This window comes from Paraphaeosphaeria sporulosa (assembly GCF_001642045.1).
Source record: "Paraphaeosphaeria sporulosa strain AP3s5-JAC2a unplaced genomic scaffold CC84scaffold_2, whole genome shotgun sequence".
In the NCBI taxonomy this organism is placed as follows: Eukaryota; Fungi; Ascomycota; class Dothideomycetes; order Pleosporales; family Didymosphaeriaceae; genus Paraphaeosphaeria; species Paraphaeosphaeria sporulosa.
The window spans coordinates 2,924,962-2,946,589 of NW_017253361.1; the positions used below are offsets into that span (position 1 = coordinate 2,924,962).

The following is a 21,628-nucleotide window of genomic DNA, read 5'->3' on the forward strand; positions in this document are numbered from 1 at the left end:
CGTCTCCTAATACGCAACCCAGTCGCCCTCCACTTATCGATCTAAACCTCTCGCCCGATCTATTTGGCGGCCTCTGTCAGGGTCCGAACTGTCAGTCAAGGAGTGTCTCATCACCTGTTGCGACAACGCCCAGTCCAGCTCCCGCCGGGCCAACACCTGTTCCGAACTCCGTAGCAACATCACGTTCTCAGTCGCAGCTTCTCAGCTCTGCGCCTGCGCCACCTCCACTCGTCGACTTGAGTCTCTCTCTTGATCTTCTTGGAGGGTTTTGTCAAGGCCCAAGTTGTCGACCTACGAGCAGCCCCACCCGAGTTGCAGCTGTGTCAGGCTCTGCACCCGCTGTAGCAGCCTCAAGCCGTACATTTGTTATTGCAGTCTCGAGTCGTACAAACGTTGCACCAGTCTCGACCCCGACGCCTATAGTCGTAGTCTCAAGTCGTACAAACGTTGCATCAGTCTTGAGTAGTCTCACCCGAGTTGCTGCAGTCTCGACCCCGACGCCTATAGTCGTATTCTCAAGTCGTACAAACGTTGCATCAGTCTTGAGTAGTCTCACCCGAGTTGCTCCAGTCTCGACCCCGACGCCTACAGTCGTAGTCTCAAGTCGTACTCCTGTTGTGGCGGTGTCAAGCCGTACGAACGTTGCGGCAGTTTCAAGTCCCACGCTTGGTGTCCCAGTCTCAAGTTATACGAATGCTGCAGTAGCCTCAAGTCGTACAAATGTCGCGGTGATTTCTAGCCCTGCCGCTGCATTGTCTAGTCTGATACCGCGCTTGTCTACAACCAGAACAGCATCGCAACCTCCACTCATCGACTTGAACCTCTCTCTCGATCTGCTTGGGAGTTTGTGCCAAGGTCCTAGCTGTCGATCTACAGGCACTGCCCCCAGCGGTGCAGCGATACCGAGTCCTACATCGGTTGCCGGCATACCTGGTCAAATATCACGTGTGTCGACATCTACGCCCCGGATATCACCATCGCCACCTCCACTTATAGATCTGAACCTATCCCCTGATTTACTGGGCGGTCTTTGCCAAGGTCCAAATTGTCGGTCTACAAGCACTCTCAGAGGCGCGGCGCCCACGACCCGCCCGTTGTCCCAGGTGTCGGTCTCCACGCCCCTACCATTCCCGCGCAGTTCGACCTTCGCACCACTACCGCCTCTGCGCACTTCAGTAACTACACTTCTTCCATCCTTGCGCAGCTCAATTCCTATACCTCTAGCATCCCTGCGCAGCTCAATTGCCACATCTTTGGTATCTCCACGCACTTCAATTCTTATACCCCTACCATCTGTGCGCAACTCGGTTCCTGCACCACTACTATCCCTGCGTAGCTCAAATGCTCCCCCCTTACCATCTCTACGCAGTTCAGCCAGCCTCTCTGCTGTTACTACCGGCTTCAAGACTACTTCTCGAACCCCGCTCATTGATATTAACCTTTCTTTGGACTTACTAGGCGGCCTATGTCCTACCTGCCACCGGTCTTCGCCAACGACGCTCGTTGGACCAAGACCAACGACATTCAATCGACCAGGATCGACCCCGCCGCCAAGTTTGATCACTAGCCGCGGAGTTACTCCTTTGCCTGCCTCAATTCTGAGTTCCCGTGTCATCTCGCCTCTATCTACAGGTCGCGTGGTCTCGTCGAGCGGCCCGCTTATAGATGTTGGTCTATCGTTGGGTCTGCTAGAGGGGCTCTGTCCTGGGCCATCATGTCGATCAAGAGCGACTGTGACGTCGAAAGCACCTCTCCTTGGCACCAACCCTTCACTCGGTCTCCCACCCCTAATCCCTGGCATCTTCAACGTCCTTGATGCGACATCAACAACCGCAGGTCCTGGTATGTTAACTGCTCTCTCTGTGCCTCCATTACGTAACACACAAGCGGCTCCTTCGACGACGAGGCGAACCCCATTGTCACAGGTTGTACCCAGTGGTGCCGCAACCTCGAGAGGTCCTGGTAACAGCATATCCAACTTACCAGTCTCGAGCGTTGCCAAAGTCATTATTTCGTCCAGGAGCAGTGGTGGTATTAGATCCACCCCCGTCCCGTCACCGGCCATCTTCTCGATTCGGCCTACTCCATCAAGTGCAATACAAGTCAGCTCAGTGATCGCCCGTCAATCGACAGTAACGAATCAGAAGCCTCTAACAATTCTGGCGGTTGCATCCTCTTCAAGAACTATCAGTACCTCGTCAGTGAGCGCATCTTCTTTGATACAACGTTCGAGTTCTCTCCTCTCAAGGCCAAGCCTATCCGCAAACGGATTTCCAGTCCCCTCTCTTTCGGGCCGTATTTCTCAAATACCGGTAATCCCTCAGCCATCTCAATTCACTGGAATTCCCACCTTGAGCCGGCCGCTTATCACCCCCGTCGTTCCCCAGCCGTCTCAACCACTCAGTGTTCGTACTTCAAACAGACTGTCCATAATGTCAGTTGTTCCTCAGCCATCGCAGCCACTCGGTAGCCGGGCTTCAAGCCGCCAGTCCGGTGTACCAGGATTCTCTCAGCCGCCTCAGCCAACAGGAAGTCGCACTCCTGCGCTTGCATCTCCTCGTCCATCGGCTGCCGCTGCGCAATGCTGTGGTATTGGCGATGGAGGTCTTTTAACGAGTCTCGTCTCGCAACGCAGCACCAATTTCCGAGTTTCGTGCAACATGATGACTATTAGCGAGTGGATTGACGACAAGCAACCAATAGTCACTGGTTCAAATCTACAAACTTGCGTCGATCTATGCGCAGCAAACACACTGTGCGTTGGTGTAGGCTGGAACGAGCGCACGGGCGCATGTGCTCTACAGAAGTCCACAGGAAATGCCGTAGCTACGGTGAATGGCATTTGTGCCGCAATACGCATTCCAGACAGCCCAGCATCCCAGCGTCCCAGCACCTTGTCCTCGATCCGCCCCATTCTCAACATTCAAAGCGCTTCACAATCTTCGCGCCCTACCAGAACCGCACCACCAATCATAGTAGGTCCCTCCACGTCCGCTGAGCAAATCCTTCAACCAACAACATATAGAGAGCCTCTTAGCTCGAGCTTAGTTGGCCTCCGCGAAGGCAGCACCGTCCTTTCGAGTGACGATCCGAACTTGGCGAGCCCTATGGACTCCGTGATCCTCAACTCTATACGCAACGACGAAACTTTTGTACGCAACGGCGAAAGCTCGTTGATCCGCAGCAATCTGCAGCCTGGGGAAACTCAGCCTATCCCACCTTCTTTACTCTCCTCTCTTCCGTTCTCACAGATCATCCCTTCAGTAGAACAAAAACCAGCAAGCACAAGAGGATCTGTGAGCAATGCATTTCTGCCATATACGCCCGAGAGTTGCTGTGGAGTCACGGCAGGCCAAACTTACATCGACAGCTCTACATCCTATCGAGCTCAATGCGATATCAACCTTCAGTATGGTGATCTCCGAACAGCCCTACTTGTCACGTTCGCTCAATGCCTCCAACGCTGTACCGCAACATCGCTATGTGCGGCTGTTGTCTACAACCCTCTTTCGGCCACATGCAATTTAAAGAACACAATCGGTCCATCCAAGGCTGGTGGTGGGTTATGTGTAATGGCGAAGGGGGCGCCCGATGGTTTACCACAACCCATACCACAGGCGGCAAGTGCTGCATTAGGCCCAATCGAACCTATTGGCGTGGCGGGTTCGCCTGCTTCATACTCGACAACGCAAGCAGTAGTGGTGAGCACACCAATAGATGCATCTCTTAGGTCACAGCCGACCGAGGGGGTTACCACGGTGGTATCCCTGCAAAATCTCAACATCTTGGAAGCCTTATTATCCCTAAGATCTCTATCATCAGGTGTTCCATCTACTTCCAGCAGCCTCAACGGAGTCTTTACGAGCAATCCAGGAATCGTCCTCCCCTCAACGCCTTCTCCTAATTTGCCATTTCCAACAGATACTAAACGTGTTTCTCCGAATGGCTTGTGTGGAATCCCATTTGGTTATACCTGTGAGGGCAGTGCCTTCGGAAGTTGTTGCGGAGCTGGAGGCATGTGCGGTAATGATGAACTCCACTGTAGCCGTGGATGTAACCCACAATACGGCTTGTGTGGCTCTGTGACGATATCGAGAGCCGATCAATTCTCACAACCCAAGTCGACAGGAATCATTAGCTTGATCCCACCGCTGATACCAGAACCTGCACAGAACAGAGCCTCGACTTCAGTCATCGTGATGAATGCTGTCGAGACGAGGCTGCACACACCAGTCACGCCAATTGCAACGGTTCAGCTAACTCCATCGGGTACTCCTGTCGAGTCATTATTCTTTTCGCGCACCATGTCCTTTCGCTCAACTATATCAGCACCGTCACCATCCGTCGCAGCCCTGTTCGATATACTTGGCATCAATATCGCCGACGCAGGTGAGACGATGACAGAGTCTCTGCAACCTGCGAAGTCATTCACAGCATCACAAGCGTTCCTCGTTGCCCCATCCGGTATTACTGGCCTCAATATCTTCAGTGGCGCGGCCGCCAGTACTCAACGCGTGAGACCTGTCACTCGCGTTATACCTCAGTCTTCAACGATCATGGGCGATGGTCTCCCAACTCTAGATGTACCTTTGGTTGCAAGCATCGCGGGGATCAATACACGGTTACCTATCCAATTGCTGCCAAGCACTACCAGGCGTCCGTTCGTAACGCCATCAGGGCGCAGTCCTGGAGGTGGCATGACGGGACGGCTAGGGGTATCCGACGGGCCAGTATACACGCCGATAGCATCTCTCCCATGGTGGGACTGGAATGGCCCAGGTGAAGGAGGTGATGGGCTTCCGGATGACAACGACCATCAGTACTGGGACGATGGGGATGACGTGAGTGATTACGAGTATGACGACGAGGGGGATGAAGATGCGCGAAATGACTGGGAGATAAATGATGAGTATGTTCATGTACATGGCGATGGAGACGAATCCGGTGATGATTATCAGGTTGGGGTTGCTAACGAGCATGGCGATGGATATGAAGCTGAAGTTGGAAACGAACAAGATGACGGAGAAGAAGACCAGTGCGAATGCGGCTGCGACTGGTGGTGGACAGACGATGAAGATAGTTCAGGAGAAGGGGTTGACTGGGAATGGGTCAATGAAGATGTTGTTAGCTGGGACGAAGAAGATGGAACCTGCAACTGGAGGCCGGTCTCCACGCCAAAACCTACACCCCCATCTGTAAGCGATACTCGAGCAGATGGTTACGACACTGGTTCAAGAGTTCCGCAACCCGAATCAACGGCCTCGCAAAATCTGCGCGTCGAGCCATCGACAGGTGATTCAGATTCAACATCGAACCATGGCTATAATGCACATCATGCTGCACCCGCACAAGAATCACAGCATGGGAAACCACAATCGTGGCACGACGGCAGTTTCAACACTGGATCCCACTATGACAAGGACGACCCGAATAAGAAATGGAGTGACGGAGCCCTACATCCTGCCTGAGCACTGTTCGCCGTCTCTACGATCGATCACCCATTCACATAAACATCCTGTGCAGATTGTATGCTGGTGGCATGTTGAAAGTTTTGTTTTCACGTTTCGGAAGAGTTTTTAATGGAGCTAGAAAATATATATAGTTGTCAATAAGTGTCTCTGTCGCAACACTGTTCAATTCGTTGAAACCTAAGCTCATGTTGACAGGCTCACTGCAGCCGTTCTCTACTCGGTCAAACTGACCGAGAACACGTACAAGATCAAAGACTTGCATCAGAAGCCTGAAGAGTGGTTGCACAGGGAGACGAGAGCGACGTAAAGAAGCAATTCTGAGCAGCCTTGGTACTTGCCCTTGCATTTCCCTATCGTATCTTGTGCTTGGTCCAGGGGCTCGATTTCAAGTCGCGGGGCAAAGTGCAAATTTACATCATTATGGAATATGCGCTCGTTTCTGACTAATTAAGCTGCCGCTTAATAGTCCCAAGTAAATGACGCAGATTGGAACCAGGAGCCGCGGCCCAGCTGTGGGGGTAAATCCACGGACGCTAGAATGGAAGAACGCCACACCGTCCTTTCCCCTCATTCCGGTGTGGCTGGTACGACGAATGGACTGCCACGATGACGCGTCAAGCCTTCCTAGCTCGCCACCTTGAAGCTTGAGTCTGTTATCATCCTGTGCTCCACTTGTACATAGTGTTTATTTATGCCGCACGTGGCACTGCAATCCAAAAGCCCAGGTCTTCTGCGGGATGTCGCACATGATCGAGCTTGAGAGCCTGAGAGAGGAGCCAATTTCACCAACGTTGGATTATGGAGAAGATCATGGATTGCTCGTTTCATATTCAGACGCTCGAGCGTACAAGACCCCGGCTTGCTTCAGAGGCATTTGGGAGAAATTGAAGCACGAAGTACTCCAATTTGTCTAGTTTCAACTGACTATCGGCTAACGATCGTAGGCCAAACAGATCTTCCACCCGAGTGCGGCAGTATTCCCCAAGAGAATTGCCAACCTGTTATATGCCACCACCTTGATCTTCTTTGGTATCTTTATCTCTACGTGAGTCCACCCAACAAGACTCCGCGTAAAAATTAACAAATGGCTTGATGCAGCATCACAATCGCGTTCTTCCGTTGGAAGGCGACGGACCCATTCGATACGTTCTTCGCGCGATTCTGGGATGAAGGTCCTTCCTCCGCGCACAATCCTGCAAAGTACCCAATTGAATTCTTCGGGAACGTCCTTCCTATCCCGTGTCACTCACACAATGACTACTGGAGAAGGACTCCGCTCTTCGCGGCCTTAGGCTCGGGCTGTATCAGTGTCGAAGCAGATGTTTTCTATCGCAACAACGAGCTTTATGTTGGCCACACAGAGAGCGCCCTACACCCAGGTAGAACCCTCAAAAGCATGTACATCAATCGTCTTGTGGATCTTTTGGACGAGATGAATCCAACACATTGGAGAGCCGCAGATCCAAAGGGGGTCTTTTACAATGCTCCACATCAGAGCTTGACGCTAGTGGTGGACTTCAAGACTGCAGGGAACGAGACATGGTCGGCATTATATGAGCAGCTGCAGCCGTTGCGGGAGAGAGGTTGGCTCACCAATTGGAACGGAACACATCGTGTTGAGCGCCCACTTACGGTATGTTCCACTGGGATACAAGGTGGTTGTTCCAGCTACAGTGATTCTCTGAAGATGTCAGACCTCAGTCACGAGCTGAAGCTTGATCGACCAATCCTGCCTCATGATATCTTTTTGTGTTTTGAGGAATTTACTGACCGTGTACCGCGCTTGTAGGTTGTCGCATCGGGTGCGGCGGACTTCGATCTTGTTGCCTCACACAACCAAGTACGAGATATCTTCCTCGATGCCCCGCTTGCCGAGCTAGACCATCCGTTTGACGATGGAACAAGATTTCGGTACAACGTGTCCAACTCTCACCTCGCATCTGCGAATTTCCACGATGCTATTGGGTCGGTCTTCCGCGGCAAGGTCAACGATGAACAGGTACTGTTAATACGCAAACACACCCAAAGCGCACAGCAGAGAGGGTTGGTACCTCGATATTGGGGGACGCCTCGATGGCCTCGAGGACTGAGAGATGAAATATGGGCATTGCTAGTTCGGGAAAATATAGGCCTGCTCAATGTTGATGACTTGAGAGGTGCACGGAAAGGCAATTGGGGCTCCTGGTCCTGAGGTGTTGGCAGGCAGTTGCGCAGCAATTTCTCATCGTTATAGTGGATGGTGATGGAGCTGGTGCATTGCAGGAGATTCGTGAGATCAGATCGGAGAGATGAAATCAATAGTCTTGACTTCACAGTGGCCATGCAGTCCAGACTACAGGAATGTATGGAAGCTCCGATAAATGACACATGTACTTTATTTAATCTTACAACCGCCCCAACTCAGCCATGGTACATAGACCTATCTCCTCTATTGTTATTCATGCGATAAGCTCAGAGCATCCCGAGCACGACTGGTAGGCCTAGACCAAAGACGGCGCCGAATGGGACTGCAATCATTAGAAGGTCCTACCAGACCTAGGATCGTGAACGTACCATTAGAAGGCGCTGCAGCGCCCTTAGTACCAGATATAGTAGCACTCTGTGACGACGTCGCTCCAGAACTGGCTGAGGGAGCCGTCGTCGGCTGGACGGATGAAGTATTCGAAGAGGCCGGGGCTTGAACGATGGCAGCATCGGAAGAGACCACAGAAGCGGGCAAAATAGTGGTGCTGGTGACCATAAATGGATCAGCACCTGCGACGATTGCGGCAAGCATCAGGAGAGTAACTTTGGTGGAGGGCATAGCGACGGGGTTCAGGTCGGAGAGGATCGGCGCGGAGTGAACAGGAAGACGAGTCTCAAAGAATCAGTGATCTATATATCTTGCGATCGGTGTATATTGTGACCGCTATTTCAAAGTACTCCTGTGATGAAACGCGTCAACGGGAATGAAGTTGTACATAGATGGCTGCGCCGATATCACCGTCGTGCGCTCGTTCGGTGACAGCGTACAATTCGGTCTCAATGTCTCACAGTGCTACTTGAACAACCAGTACAGGCGCAAGTAGTGACCCATAAGATGTGCCATATAATATGGCCAGATCATTTCAGGCATTTATACCAGAGTACGTTTCAAAGGGAAGTCACCAGTTCGCGTCGGGTTGTCATCTTCTTCGCTGTTTGCTTTTTGGTAAAGTAATTGCGCAACACTACTGTGTACGTGCAAATTCAAAATCTCTTTCCATGTGTCCCTGAAATGTATTCTTTCTTCGTTTCAATATTACGGACCGTGAACGTTGAAGGAAGCTCCTATCTAGGGGTGTCAGTACTTTATGATGAATGCGAGTACTAGGTTCCATAGACATATAATAAAGCGAGTCGTTGCAAGATTAAGTGCGCTACAGACCTATAATTATGTCAGGCACTGTGCCCAATCTTCAAAGTCGAACTAGTGACATTGTCCCACACATGACGATGTGCGCTAAAGCAAACTAGTGCATGCAAACGCAAGCTAATGCAACACAACCTCGATCAGGCGCACACCCATACTCACCTATCGGTATCCTCGCGCTCTCACTGCTGTATGTGCCATGACCAACTCTCGCTTGGACTGTATCGCAAGTATCTTCAAGCGCGGCGCAGCGGCATTAAGGCCCCACGGGTCGCACCCTAAGCACAGCCGCAAATCCGTGTGAGGGTGTTCCGAGATGTCGACAGCGAATCACGCACAAGAGGTGCACGGCAGAAGGCAAACGTAACAGTCATCAATATGCATTAGGGAAGTGTGATAGCGAGTGCTTCAGTGTAATCCACTCACCGGTTTCCATCTCCCAGCCCCTCCTATTTCCATGCATGCTCCCTTAAGGAAAAGGATGTACCGCGCAGCGAATGTAGATACAAGAATGGAAAACCTCAAGCCTCCAAAGGTACTGCTGCCCCTGGACCCTCGTCAAGTATCGACAAGAAGCGAAGCAAAAAGAAGTTGACATGAAACGGCCGTGAAGCACAGAACAGTGGCCGTGAAAAATGCGGGATGCTGAAGTCCCAAGATACTGACAAACGAAACCGCAAGATGCGATGGAGCTAAAGGTCAACTCCTCGAGCCTGGAAGAACTCTAATTGTTGGGAAAGCCGGACCGGAGGTTATCGTACTTGGAGCCCGAGTAGGTGAGGACGTTGGCGCTCTGATCGAGGGCGCTGACACCGCCGACGGAGTTGACGTACTGTTATTCGTTAGCCCAAACTCGCGTCTTATCGACGGGAGACAAACTTACAGTCGAGATCAATGAATCGGAGCCCGTTTTGTCCGAGCTGCTCTCCCACCACATACCACCGCCGAGACCCAGAGACTTGATGAGACCAGTCTTCTGCTGGATGATCGCCGGTGTATCGTACGAGATCATCGTCCGCGAAGAAGAGTCGTAACTGTAGCTGGCTACCAGGCTGGCATCATTGACGACGGAGGCGCCGGCCTGCGGAAGTGCCTTGTAATCGTACACACCAGCCTCCCAGGTGCCGGGGCCGATACCAGAGTAGGGCTTGCCGGGGCCATCGGTGTTCTGGAATGCACGACCATACAACGGCATGCCGAGCGTGATCTTGGATGCGGCAACACCGTGAGAGGTGTAGTAGTCGATAGCTTGCTTGGTGTTGAAGGGTGTGCTGGTAGGGTTGCTTGTTGAAGGGTAGAAGTTAGCCTGGTGGCCGGAAGTAGTATCCCAAGAGCCGGCGTAGTCGTAAGCCATCAAGTTCCAGAAGTCAAGGTACTTGTCCATGCCCGCGAGGTCCATCTTCTGATAGTTGGCCGGGCCGGCGGGTGAAGCAACAGTGAGAAGCATGTGCGCGCCGTTGGCGTACTGGGTAGCGTAGGCGTTGAGTTGCGAACGGACCTCAGCGAGGAGAGCGACCATGTTGGCAGCTTGTGTGGCATCAGAGGGGTACTCCCAGTCAATGTCGAGACCGTCGAAGCCGAGGTCTTTGACGAGCTGCACGGCACTGCTCGCGAACTTACTTCTGCCTGCGGCAGTGCTGGCAGGCTGTGCGAAGTTGGATGAGTAGGTCCATCCACCTATGGACAGCAGCACCTTAAGCTTGCGGTTGGCCTTTTTGAGGAGGAACAATTGTTTCACACAACCATAGACGTTAGTTCCCACATCGTTCCACGAATCGGTGTCGTAGTGCTTGTCTGTGTCAGACCAAGTGTCGCTGAGGTACACCTCGCCTGTCTCGGGTCGGACATTGGCAAAAGAGTAGAGCACGTGAGTGAGTTGGTTTGCTGGGAGGTTTTGCGGGTTGTAGTTTCGTCCGTATATTGCCCAATTGACAAAGTATGCAACATTCCTGTAGCCGGACGCTGCTCGATTCACAAGCTGACCAGACTCCTCCGGTTCCTGGAACGAAACATAAAGATCGGTTCCGTTCTTAGGCGACTGAGGCAAGGCGAGCGCATCGGAAAGACCCAACAATGGGAGAAGAGATACAAGAGTACGGAGCTTCATGATTGAGTAACTGAGGATGCTCAGTGAAGTTGGTCTGGTGGGCGAGGGGGCGTTGGGAACTGATCTCTGAAGTGTGGTGGTATGTGACCTCTTTATAGACAGAGCGTACGCGTAGGTCTCGTGGAGGACAACCCGTGAATGCTACCTCTCTCCACTGGCTTGTACAGACTGTCGAAGCCAAGATCGTCAGCGTATGATAGATGGGGCCAAACATGCACGATGCAACGGTAGGTAGTAATGCAGGTAGCCAAAGAGAGCAACTGCGAGTGAAGAATACGCAAACAGGTAGTCCGAGCGGAAAGTTTGCGCCTCGGAAGCTGTCCATACTCTGCCATGGCATTCTTAAAGCCGCGTTCCGGGCGCTTACCCGGTAAAGATACATGCAAATGACCTAGTCCATATGCCCCTGTCCCTGGACGAGCGACCCTCAACTCGAGCCACTCATGGTTTCTCTCTATGTAGATGGCCAATAATCTGTACTAACGGCGAAGTCTGCGGAAGAACTGCAGATGCCATTGCATCGTGATAGACCCGCGCGACAACTGGACAAGGGTCATGATAGCACATTGCTAAGCAGATGGAACCTTTCAGTCTGACGGCTGCATCAAGGGGTGAGCCTGACATGAAGTCGTGTGGGCAGAAGAGTGCGAGACTTGACTTGCAGGACTCACAGGGGTCCACATCCGTAGATGCAATGATAGCCGACCCGTTCGCGAGCCCTGGAAAAAGGGATCGATCTGGAATGGTGCGGGTAAAAGGGAACTCCACGAAGCGAACCAGTAGTAGACTGTACATACAGAAAGATGCACTACCCAGATAGTAGCCGCATTTGTGCGACTTCACCTAGATGTGTTGATATGCGCTCAGCTGTAGGGCGATAAGAAAGCATCTTGTCGAGTGACCTGGGACGTCGCTGATCTATTATGGATAACTCTCACCGTCGTTGAATATCCGGACATGTGGTCGAGGTGAACGGTAGTTGAGCAGCTTCTCTGGTGGTGGACGATTCTGACCAGGTCAGACGGTCTGGCCCAGCATCATCTCCCCGGGCTAAGGACGGTGCTGGTGTGGCGATCACGGTAGGGACACGTACCCTTACAAAAGAGTACCTGGGCCCATGCTTCGTCGTTCGGCGCATCGCCGAAGGCGCATGCCTCCATGTCATGTATGAGCAATGATCTACATTGTCCCTTGGAAAGCAGCGCGTAGAAGGTTGACCGATTGCGTATCAGTCATGATCCGGCCAACGGCTCGCCGGAGCGCGAGGGACAGATAAGGAGTGGGATGTAACAGAACATGGTGGGTGAAGCTGAGAAAGCCACGCTACCACATCTCCAAGGGCTTGTGATACTACATAAGCCAGGGTAGCTATATTGCAACGCACAGAGTGGACAGCACAAAACTGCCTACAAAGACCCTGGGGAGATCTGGCGGGATCCTTCAGACCCCACGTAATCTCCAACTAGGGTGAACCACATGACCCTTATTCAAACAGCATGTGAAGCTGTCATGCTCGGAAAACGCCTGACCGGAAAGCGGGAAGTCGGCAGATAGCAGGCTATCCGAGATTAACGCGAGAGCGATTAGGAATCTGACTGAACGAGTTTCCAAATATGCAATGCGAAGGGGAGAAGACACAAGAAGTAGAGGGCGAAGCGCGGAGATGGGAAGGCGCTAAGCGAATACCGGAAGACAAGCTGTTGACGAAAGAGGAAGGACACCGGCAAAGCTTCTCATTGGGCATGTTTGATCCAGTCAATCCCATTCAAGCCCCAGATGCATCGCGACGTGATAAAGCAGTCGTAGATTCACCCTCTGCGTGCTAGGTTAAAGCGCAGGTGGAATGCTGATAGGAGCGCAAAGAGTTGCCTGACCAAGACGGGGATATGCTGGCAGACGGATGCTTGGACATGGCGCAAAGCGAAGGTCAGGCTGTGCTAGGCACCACAAGTTCTGCCTCGGTGGTCCAGGGGTGGTCCCCTTGTGCGTGATCTACCTGGACTGCATCTACTTCCCGATAGGATCAGTTCGCTGTCAGGTACGCCCGAGAGCTAACCTGGTCAATCTCCCGGCAGATGCTTTTAGCTCCGTGGAGCTTGCGCAACGATTGCCTGTCGTCTGAGACTTTGGCGCGAGCTTTGGCGCCTCGCCCGCTTGTTACCCCACAGCCATGATACTGTATCGAGCAGTCGTCCCGTCTCTTTGTCCACAGAGTTTGTGGGGTATGAGCCCTCATTTCCACGCGGTGCGACCCTCTTCCGGCAGTGTTGCTCTTCCTTCAGCTATCCTTGGGTAGCATCAGGCTGGCAAGCGCCTCTCGCTCTCGCATCTTAGAGCCAGATGGGTCGTGTGATAAGGGCGATACGCATGCAGTAGGCGCGGCACGGCATTCTCGACCGAGAAGTAGGCAAAAGGGACAGTCGTACTGCGATATCGCATTAGAACCACAGAGGTAGTATCGATGTCACCAACGGCAGGCTGCCCGAGGAGATACGAAGAGTGTGGTTGCAACTCGGGCGTTTTCTGCGGGAGCTTCGGCGCGTACTTCGGGAGGGGACGAAGAAACAAGACCTGCTGCTGCTCGATCGCCGTCCCTAACTGTCCGTGTTAGCAGCCTCCGTCTACGTACCACGCAGTCACTATAGAGGCGGTGCATAGGCTGGTGAGCGCGAGCTTTTCAACTCTGATGCCCCCGCCTAGTTCCCCATCTGATGTGCGGTGCGTCTTTCGCATGTTTTGCGCGGTCCATTCCGGCGGTAGAGGCACCAGCTGGATCCAAGAGCGCGATGGCGAGGTTCGTCGTGTTGGGAGTAGAGTGTTGAGGTCGCGAAGAGTGGAGGCCCGGTCCGTGCGCTAGGGGATCCCACGTAGCACGACATGATCGTTCTTCATGCAGCATCGTCGCAGGCATGCCATCACGCGATACGTCTTTCCCTGGAGAACTACCCCTCAAGGCGATGCACGCTATAGCATTTAATTGGGTGCTTTCGCCACATGGCAAGTCGTGCAAGGCGTGGTCTTGCGACATCGGCTGGACGACAGTTTGAGTACCTGAATTTTTCCACAAGAAGCGATGCAGTACTGGAACTGATGTTCTATCATTGTGTTGAGCTCAGCAAGAACACACACGCATACACGCACACACACACACCAGTCAAGTCAAGCGTCGATGAACGAGAACTGTGATGCATGAAAGCGAGCTTTGAAATTAGCGCGGTTACAACTGATCGAACGCCACGGCTTCAATTCCCACGAGGAAATCAAATCGCCTGATCCACCAAACTCCAAGCAACTGAAATTGCAAAACGAAATCCCGCTACCATTCCTCAATTCCAACCAATGATGCCCTCTGCTACGATCAGAGGCCCTCTTGTTGACCCCGTCATCACAGAGACTCTCCGCCCGATGATCCCAGTATCACCAACGCCCAGGTTGAGCGTCTCCGGCAACTCCATAGTACACGACTCTCTGCTTCCGATATCGAAGGAAAAGAAAGGAACGGCAGGGCGGGTTTCAGCGGCACTGAGATCACCGTCGGAACTACACAAATTAGCTCATTGTCGATAGTTAGAAGGCTGGAGGTGCGCCTGACTGAATCACCACCCACGATCTCCGTTGGAATATGCTGTTGGTCGCGTCCCATCCCTGTAGCTCAACATGTGTCCCAGCACTGCCGAGGAGCGTCCTGCTTCCGTTCGAGAACAGCAGCCGCACTTCGCTGTCCTGTTGGACTGGTGATACTTCTCGTATTTCCCTTGACGGTCTAAGGACTGCGATGGATCCGCCTTGGCTCACTCGTGTCGACGATCCGTTACACATGTTGTTCTTGTGGTACAATTCGAGATGACTAAGCAAAAGGTATATTGTTCGTTGAGGGCTCTGTCGGATCGTTACCTTTGCAAAGAGATCCGGTGTGGTTTAACATTGATCATAAATTTAGCGGCAGATGTCCACGAGAAATCTGGGAGTGCTTATGAGTCCTTTGAGCACGTTTGAGCACCTATATGGTACACCGTCCGTGCGCCAAACGCTAGTACTATGTATAGTATGCTGCGATGTAGAACTGCATTTTGTCGAACACCAGCCTGGCTGCAGAGCAACACCGCTACATTGACTACTCAAATAGATGCTCTCAGCACCTTGAAGGCATCTGCACGCGTCCCCAAGAAACGCTCCTCCGCAGTCTTCCAATTGATCACCTTCCAGATGTTCTCTACATACGCCGGTTTTCCGTTCAGGTACTGCATCGTATTAGTCAATTTTTCGGGCGCGAAGCATCAGATCGCAAGCCCGATCAAAGTCTGCTACCCTATATGGGTGGTTCGTTGACCGGTTATGCCCAGACTGAGGACTAACACGTACCTGCAAGTAGTACGCATGCTCCCACATGTCAATACCAAAGATTGGTACTTCACCCTTCCCCACCACAGGATCCTGGTCTTTCGTGGTCACAATGGTCAGCCTTTGCTCCTTGCCTGTCTCGACCTTGACCAGCCATCCCCAGCCACTGCCTTGGATGCCTAGCAGAGTGGTCTTAAACGCATCATAGAAAGCTTGTTCGTCGCCCCAGATTGCGTTAATCTGCTTGATCAACTCCGGCGCGGCGGATGTCTTAGCCTCAGCGGATGAGGCTGGGGCAAGGTTCTGCCAGAAGAGCGAGTGGTTGATGTGGCCGCCAGCGTTGAACTTGATAGCGGCTTGAAGGCCAACCTGCGAGGTGATATCGGAGGTATGCACAGCTTCAGCTTGTGTCTTCAATGCGGCGTTGAGGTTTGTAATGTACTGAGCGAAACATGTTAGACTGGTAAAACATCACCAGCGCAAGGTCAAAAGGCGGGAGTAGACCGTGCTACACTAGGATAGGTAACAAATAGGACGAATAAAGTTCGGTCTTCTCGAGTACTGCAGTCGGAGGGTTTGCTTACAGTTTGGTGGTGCTTGCCATGATGCAATTCCATGATCTGCTTGGAAATATGCGGCTCCAGCGCCTACACAGGATTAGCATTACCCCGCCATCCTCAAATCCGCATATGAGAGTATGGACTGACATCATAGGCGTACGGAAGAGGTGGTAACGTATACGATGGTGCAGACATAGCTTCGAATTGAAATGGCTGCTGTTCTGAGGCGTAGACGGGAGACTGTAGGAGAAGCGCGGGGAGCAGGTAGGGGAGGAAATTCGAGAGCACGCAATTACCAAACATCTTGCTGCTTTGGCACCGATATCCGAAAGGTGGGTTGGGGTCTTGGACAGCAAGGTGCTTGGATACGAGTGGCTAGTAAACTGCCTCAATCTGACGCGATCGCGCTCGGATGCCGCAGGATACTAGAGAACGTCTCAAACTTGTAATGCGGCAAGCTCTTGCAGGTATAAGACCTCGTTATAAGAATGGGGCTCAAAAGCTTTTCCACTTTTGGATGATGCGATGTGGTTTCCTGGGAGGACTCCGCGTGTGTTAGGGCCAGGTTGCAGCAGGAAAGTGGTACCGAGGCAGTATTGGCAGTCAAAATTTCGCTCGACTTTTAAAATTGACGTCTACCCTTAAGGCCATCTCCTCGTGCTGTTGCTTATAAATCCTAATCGAAAGGTATTCCGCATGTTCACCGGGTGGCCGGTCGCTCCGCTTACGCTGAAGTAGGCTGGTGCCGCTAGGACGAAGGTGGGTTAGTGCGCACGTGCCACCGCGTCAACATCTTCACTCACGCTCTCTAACATCACGACCATTGGTCCATTGAGATGCATGCACGTTTCCAGCCATTCGCGCAAGCTTTCAAAGCACCGCGTCAATGGACTCAGTACAGCCAGGCGCGCCAACAGCCGCGGCTAGCTGCGTCCATCTGCCAGAGCTGCCACCGTAACTTTTCTCTAAGATCCCCCTTGTCGGCGCTACGCAAGATCACGCAGGCCTCCCGGCGCAGAGTATCTACAGCCGCACAGAATGTAAAGGACAAAAGTATGTGAGTCATCTCAATGGATCTGGGAGGATGCTGACGATGTTGCAGAATACGCTGAACAGATTGTCGTCTACGAAGCGGGCTCCAACCGCACGGCCTTCATTGGCACTTGGAAGGCGATAGCATTGTTCCAATTCGGCGTATGTACTGTGTGGCTCGCGCCTCATCTGTACTTGAACCAGAACCAGCCCGATAAGAGCGTTCGTGTATTCCAAACAGTCGGAGGTACGTCACGTGTTCTTTATTTGACACACCCGGTGCACCTGTGAATCCCCTGCGGTCTTCGAGGACTCGCGACTTCGCGGCTAGCAGTGCTGCAACAAATAATTGGAGGAACTCTCGCTACAGCTTGAATCTGCCTTCCTTGCCTACTTGCAGCTCTATCCTCGTTCGAATTCGTCGGGCCTGTCATCAACAATCCCTTGGACCCCTTACGGTCACCCTTTAATTTTCATGATCACATGCTAAGTATATACAGTCATGGCTCTTGCGACGATTCCCTCTATAATTCTCTCCTTCATCACCGCTCCATTCGTAACCTCCATCAAGCTCTGGCCCATCCCTCCTCACGCGCGGCACTCCCTGACCGCCCTTCGCTCTTTCGCTGGTAGGTGACCCCTTGAGCGCTATTACACAGGCCCAACCTAGCAACTATATCCCCTCACTGTTCTCCTCCTCCCTCACAATGACCACATTCTCTAACCTCCCCAGCCAACCTCCCGGCCACCACAAAACTCACATTCCAAACCCTCCGCATCTTCCCAATGCCCAAGCACACCACCATCTATGCGCACGAGCTGCGCGCCCTGCCACCACGCAAATTCCGTTTCGCCAACATCGAGCTGCCCAAGAGCGCGGCGTGGGCGCAGCGCCAGCGTGAGAAGTCTCTGTTCAAGCGAGCGTGGGAATTTGTCGAGGAGCGACGGTTCAAGTTTTATGTGAAGGAGGGTGTCGCGTACACGATGAAGACGGGGGTGCCGGGGGTGTGGGAGGAGGTTGCGAGGGGGATTAAGGCGAGGACGGAGACGAAAGGAGACAGGAAAGAGGGAGGGGGAGACAGAACGAGGAGGATTGCGAGCAAGAAGGCTGTTCCTGCGAAAAAGGATGTGGGGGTGCAGATGCCTGCGATTAGGAGGCAGACGTCGCGACGTGTGTGAGAGGAATGTATGATCAGGGTGTACGGAACGTGTAAGATAAGCTGTTCTGCTACGAACGAGGTTCGGACAGTGTATTCAAAATCCGTGAGTGAGATCTGCTTATCAGCCCTGAATGGCTGTGTAGGCCCAGGCGTCGGCTGTGCGGGGATCGACTCGGATCTTTCTTGGCCTGGGAGCATGGTGCTTGTCGAGGGCACAGACGCAAAGACCACCCTTATGGCAGTCCTCCGAGTAAGGTTGGCCTTCATGGTCTCAGACACATAGTGAGATTCTAGAAGTATGGTTTATTCCCCCCCCCCCCCCCCCCCCAACGAGAATCAACTACCCTGCAAAGCTTCTTAAATTACCGTCCAAAGATTGTAGCGGAGTTCGAGGTCGAAGAGTGCGTCTCGTAAACATCTAAGGCGTGGTAGGTCTGTACCGATACTTTCAAGAGTCAGGTCGGGTAGAATTCCTGCGCTAGGATCCAGGGCACCACTGGCCATCTTGTGGCGAGGGCTCTTTCGAAGAACAGAAACACAGTGTTGACCGGGAAGGGTTGAACAAAGGCGAAGACATGAGGGCGGCGTTTGGGTGGACACGTACCCGGAAAGTTGCCCAGGTGCCTTTCGCTTGCGGTTGTGCGGTTGTGGAGGAAAGAGCGCACGTCCCAGGCAACGCGCGAGTGAGTGGGTCGGTGGAAGGTCCCGTGAGAGAAGCTGAGCTGAAGGGTAACACCCTGTACTGGGTTTTGTATGCACTGCCTCTGCGTTAACTATCTGAAAGTAACACATTGTTAAGCGTTATGCCCCTTCGTCGCAGACGTTGCGTGCAGCCAGGGAAGCGACTGTACGACATGGTGGGACTCTGCCAAATGGAACATGGAAAGCCCAATCGTGTATAACATCACCGAAACAGGGATTAAAGGAGTGATTTTGCGCGAGATTGATGCAGCGATATATAGATTACTCGCTTAACAGTGCATGCCTGAACGAAGGACCGCAGAATGCAGCACACCTCAACAACCCGTGACACTCTCCCTCCTTACAAATATCACACCAACAGAACCCCATCACCAAACTACTTTCAACTTACTTACTGCGACTCATGCCTCTCCGACTCCGCCACGACAGGCTTCTCATCCGCGAGCTTCTCGTCCAAGTGGTGGTGCTCGCTCGGGCGCGCTACGCCCATGCGTGCAAGGATGTCGCCCATGCCGACCTCATTGTGCACCTCGACCCACCGCTCCTTGTCCTTCGCGGCCACACCGACCGAGCCGAAGAGAATGTCCATCTCCTCGAGGGTAAGTCCCTTGGTCTCAGGCACGATGAAGTAGATGAAGAGCGCGCCGAGGAAGGTCAGCATCCCGAAGAAGATGTAGGTGCCGTAGGTCATAGTGTTGAGCATGTCGGGGGTGACTTGACCGACGATGAAGTTGTTCATCCTGAGTTCATGTGTTAGAATTACGGTCCCAGGTTTTTGGATTGTGTGAGGGCAGGCTTACCAATTGGAGCTCGCACCCAGTGCAATACCGTATGGGCGGTTGGACATGGGCCAGATCTCGGCGACGACGATCCAGGCGCAAGGGCCCCAAGAGTATCCGAAGTGGACGACGAATAGCCAGACCATGGCGACGGCGGCCCATCCTGCGCCTTGATGGTGTTCCCAGTCTTTCTGGTAAGAGGCGGTGATGGCGGCCTGGATTGTATGAGTATAGGGAATTATATATGATGTGACAGAGTTCATAAGCTTACAATGATGAAATGGCAGATGGCCATGCCGAGGGCGCCGATGATGAGGGTAGGCTTTCGACCCCAGCGGTCAACGTACATGACGGCGGGGATGGTCGCGATGAACATGACGATTCCCACAACACCGGTTGCAAGAAGCGAAACGGAGTTGTTGGAAAGACCGAGCTTGCCGAAGATTACGGGGGCGTAGTAGAGCACAGCGTTGATACCAGTCCATCTACGCAATGTCAGTCAGCACGAGTACACTCCCCAGCAAAGAGAGCCTTACTGTTGGAAGAACATAGTAAGCGTCGCCACGATGACTCGCTTGAACATGGGCTTGCTCTTGAACAAGCTGCCGATAGCCACAAATTGCAACTTGGCGGTGTTCATAGCGGTCAAATTCTGTAGATGCGGCCAGTTCTCCTGGAGCGTCCTTTTCTCGAACAAGCTCTGCGCCTTAATTTCTGCGTACTCCAGTTCGATGAGGTCGTTGTCTTCAGGCAGGTCTCGCAGGTGGGCAAGAACGCGTCGAGCCTCAGCTTCGCGGTTGTGATGAACGAGCCAACGAGGCGAGAAGGGCATGAAGAGCATGCCGGCGCCGAGGAGGACCGCAGGAACCAGTTGCAGGCAGAGAGGAAGAAGCCACGCGCCTTCTTTCTGCCCAGCACCGGTTCCGCCGATGAAGTTCGTGCCGTAGTCGATCCAGAAGGAGACCATGATGCCGAGCGTGATGGAAAGCTGCTGGAGACCAACGAGGGCACCACGAACTTCTGGAGGAGCTGCCGACGATTAGCAATGATGTCTAGATTAAGCTTAAGCAGAAACTCACCAATCTCAGCGTTGTACATGGGAACAATCATGGACAGAGATCCGACACCCATACCAGTGATGAATCGACCAGCGAGGATGGAGTCGTGACCGCCGACAACGGAAGTGGTTTGGATAACGACACCGATGATGAAGATGGTCACATTGACCAAGATGGCGTACTTTCGGGACAAGATCTCCGCGAGGAAACCGGAATACATAGTGCCAAACCAAGCGCCCAATTCGAGGATAGAGACAAGCCAGCCTTGCTTTGACGTGTTGTATGTAAGAGCCACAGGGTCTTCGATGTAGTCTCCCATGTCTGCATAGCAATTGATCAGCTGTGAGCCCGAAAAGTAGAGCATGCATATGGACGAAGACTTACGTTGTTTGAACGAGTGCATGACGAGAACACCGGAGAAAACACCCTGGTTGTAACCGTACAACAGACCACCCAAGCAAGCAAAACATGCAATGCCGAAGACTTTGAGGTTCTTGAGTAAGGCCATGGGGCCTGGGGGTGTTTGCAACGCCTGGCGGCGAGCCAATGCGGCTGCCTCAAAGTCATGGCCTGAGCCTCCGACAGGTGCCATCTTGAACAGCAAGCCTTCTCTTTGAGAGTGGTATCCCGGCTTGATGCGAATCGACAATGGGGTGGGAGAGGGAACTTTCACTGCTGCAAGATATCGCAGGGTGCGAGCTCATGTATATACCCTACCCGTAAGCTCTCCGAAACCTACGCATCATCATATACGACCCATGTTCCATCTGCAAGTGCAAGGACACGGTTAATTAGCATCCACTTACACGGCTCAAAGGGTCGTGTGTCAGTGGTTCGACGCACTAAGGGCATGTGCGGTTAAACTGATAGTCAAGCTGACTGGCTCGAAGCTTGATCCGCGGACTGGGGACGAGCCTATCCTTGTCGGATGGGAACTGACCACTGTCGAGCATCGGGTGGCTGATGCTTGACTAGCATCAAGCTCTCGGAGTACAAAGAACAAAGTCCACTTTATGGGCTCGAATCT

The 21,628-nt window shown here is 52.8% G+C and overlaps 8 protein-coding genes across 8 annotated transcripts; 3 read left to right on the top strand and 5 right to left on the bottom strand.

Moving 5' to 3' along the window:
- Positions 1-4,304: 4,304 nt before the first annotated feature.
- CC84DRAFT_1213629 (uncharacterized protein) lies at positions 4,305-5,468 on the top strand (the record flags this gene model as incomplete). Its single annotated transcript, XM_018182553.1, has 1 exon — positions 4,305-5,468. One exon carries the CDS (start codon positions 4,305-4,307, stop codon positions 5,466-5,468), a length of 1,164 nt encoding a protein of 387 aa, XP_018040651.1.
- Positions 5,469-6,061: 593 nt separating this feature from the next.
- CC84DRAFT_1161253 (uncharacterized protein) lies at positions 6,062-7,858 on the top strand. The gene is made up of 4 exons (XM_018177685.1): positions 6,062-6,367; positions 6,416-6,516; positions 6,570-7,104; positions 7,261-7,858. The coding sequence occupies exons 1-4, from the start codon at positions 6,209-6,211 to the stop codon at positions 7,660-7,662; spliced, it is 1,197 nt and encodes a 398-aa protein (XP_018040652.1). The 5' UTR covers positions 6,062-6,208; the 3' UTR covers positions 7,663-7,858.
- Positions 7,859-7,922: 64 nt separating this feature from the next.
- CC84DRAFT_1213631 (uncharacterized protein) lies at positions 7,923-8,274 on the bottom strand (the record flags this gene model as incomplete). The annotated part of the gene is made up of 2 exons (XM_018182554.1): positions 7,923-7,978; positions 8,025-8,274. The coding sequence occupies 2 exons, from the start codon at positions 8,272-8,274 to the stop codon at positions 7,923-7,925; spliced, it is 306 nt and encodes a 101-aa protein (XP_018040653.1).
- Positions 8,275-9,592: 1,318 nt separating this feature from the next.
- CC84DRAFT_1112441 (chitinase) lies at positions 9,593-11,004 on the bottom strand (the record flags this gene model as incomplete). The annotated part of the gene is made up of 2 exons (XM_018175320.1): positions 9,746-11,004; positions 9,593-9,694 (listed from the first exon to the last, which is right to left on the bottom strand). Coding segments are annotated over exons 1-2 (1,326 nt in total), but the record flags the coding sequence as incomplete, so codon positions are not given.
- A 2,879-nt stretch (positions 11,005-13,883) lies between these two features.
- Positions 13,884-14,855, bottom strand: CC84DRAFT_1161255 (uncharacterized protein). Its single transcript, XM_018177686.1, has 2 exons — positions 14,562-14,855; positions 13,884-14,509 (listed from the first exon to the last, which is right to left on the bottom strand). The coding sequence occupies exons 1-2, from the start codon at positions 14,786-14,788 to the stop codon at positions 14,296-14,298; spliced, it is 441 nt and encodes a 146-aa protein (XP_018040655.1). The 5' UTR covers positions 14,789-14,855; the 3' UTR covers positions 13,884-14,295.
- A 232-nt stretch (positions 14,856-15,087) lies between these two features.
- On the bottom strand, positions 15,088-16,065 carry CC84DRAFT_1083975 (manganese and iron superoxide dismutase; the record flags this gene model as incomplete). The annotated part of the gene is made up of 4 exons (XM_018174031.1): positions 15,088-15,210; positions 15,332-15,751; positions 15,895-15,957; positions 16,018-16,065. The coding sequence occupies 4 exons, from the start codon at positions 16,063-16,065 to the stop codon at positions 15,088-15,090; spliced, it is 654 nt and encodes a 217-aa protein (XP_018040656.1).
- Positions 16,066-16,506: 441 nt separating this feature from the next.
- On the top strand, positions 16,507-18,377 carry CC84DRAFT_1161256 (uncharacterized protein). Its single transcript, XM_018177687.1, has 4 exons — positions 16,507-16,923; positions 16,973-17,149; positions 17,403-17,531; positions 17,636-18,377. Exons 1-4 carry the CDS (start codon positions 16,707-16,709, stop codon positions 18,079-18,081), a joined length of 969 nt encoding a protein of 322 aa, XP_018040657.1. The 5' UTR covers positions 16,507-16,706; the 3' UTR covers positions 18,082-18,377.
- A 654-nt stretch (positions 18,378-19,031) lies between these two features.
- CC84DRAFT_1161258 (general substrate transporter) lies at positions 19,032-21,478 on the bottom strand. Its single transcript, XM_018177688.1, has 6 exons — positions 20,986-21,478; positions 20,623-20,922; positions 20,080-20,572; positions 19,815-20,028; positions 19,565-19,758; positions 19,032-19,504 (listed from the first exon to the last, which is right to left on the bottom strand). Exons 1-6 carry the CDS (start codon positions 21,191-21,193, stop codon positions 19,156-19,158), a joined length of 1,758 nt encoding a protein of 585 aa, XP_018040658.1. The 5' UTR covers positions 21,194-21,478; the 3' UTR covers positions 19,032-19,155.
- Positions 21,479-21,628: the final 150 nt, after the last annotated feature.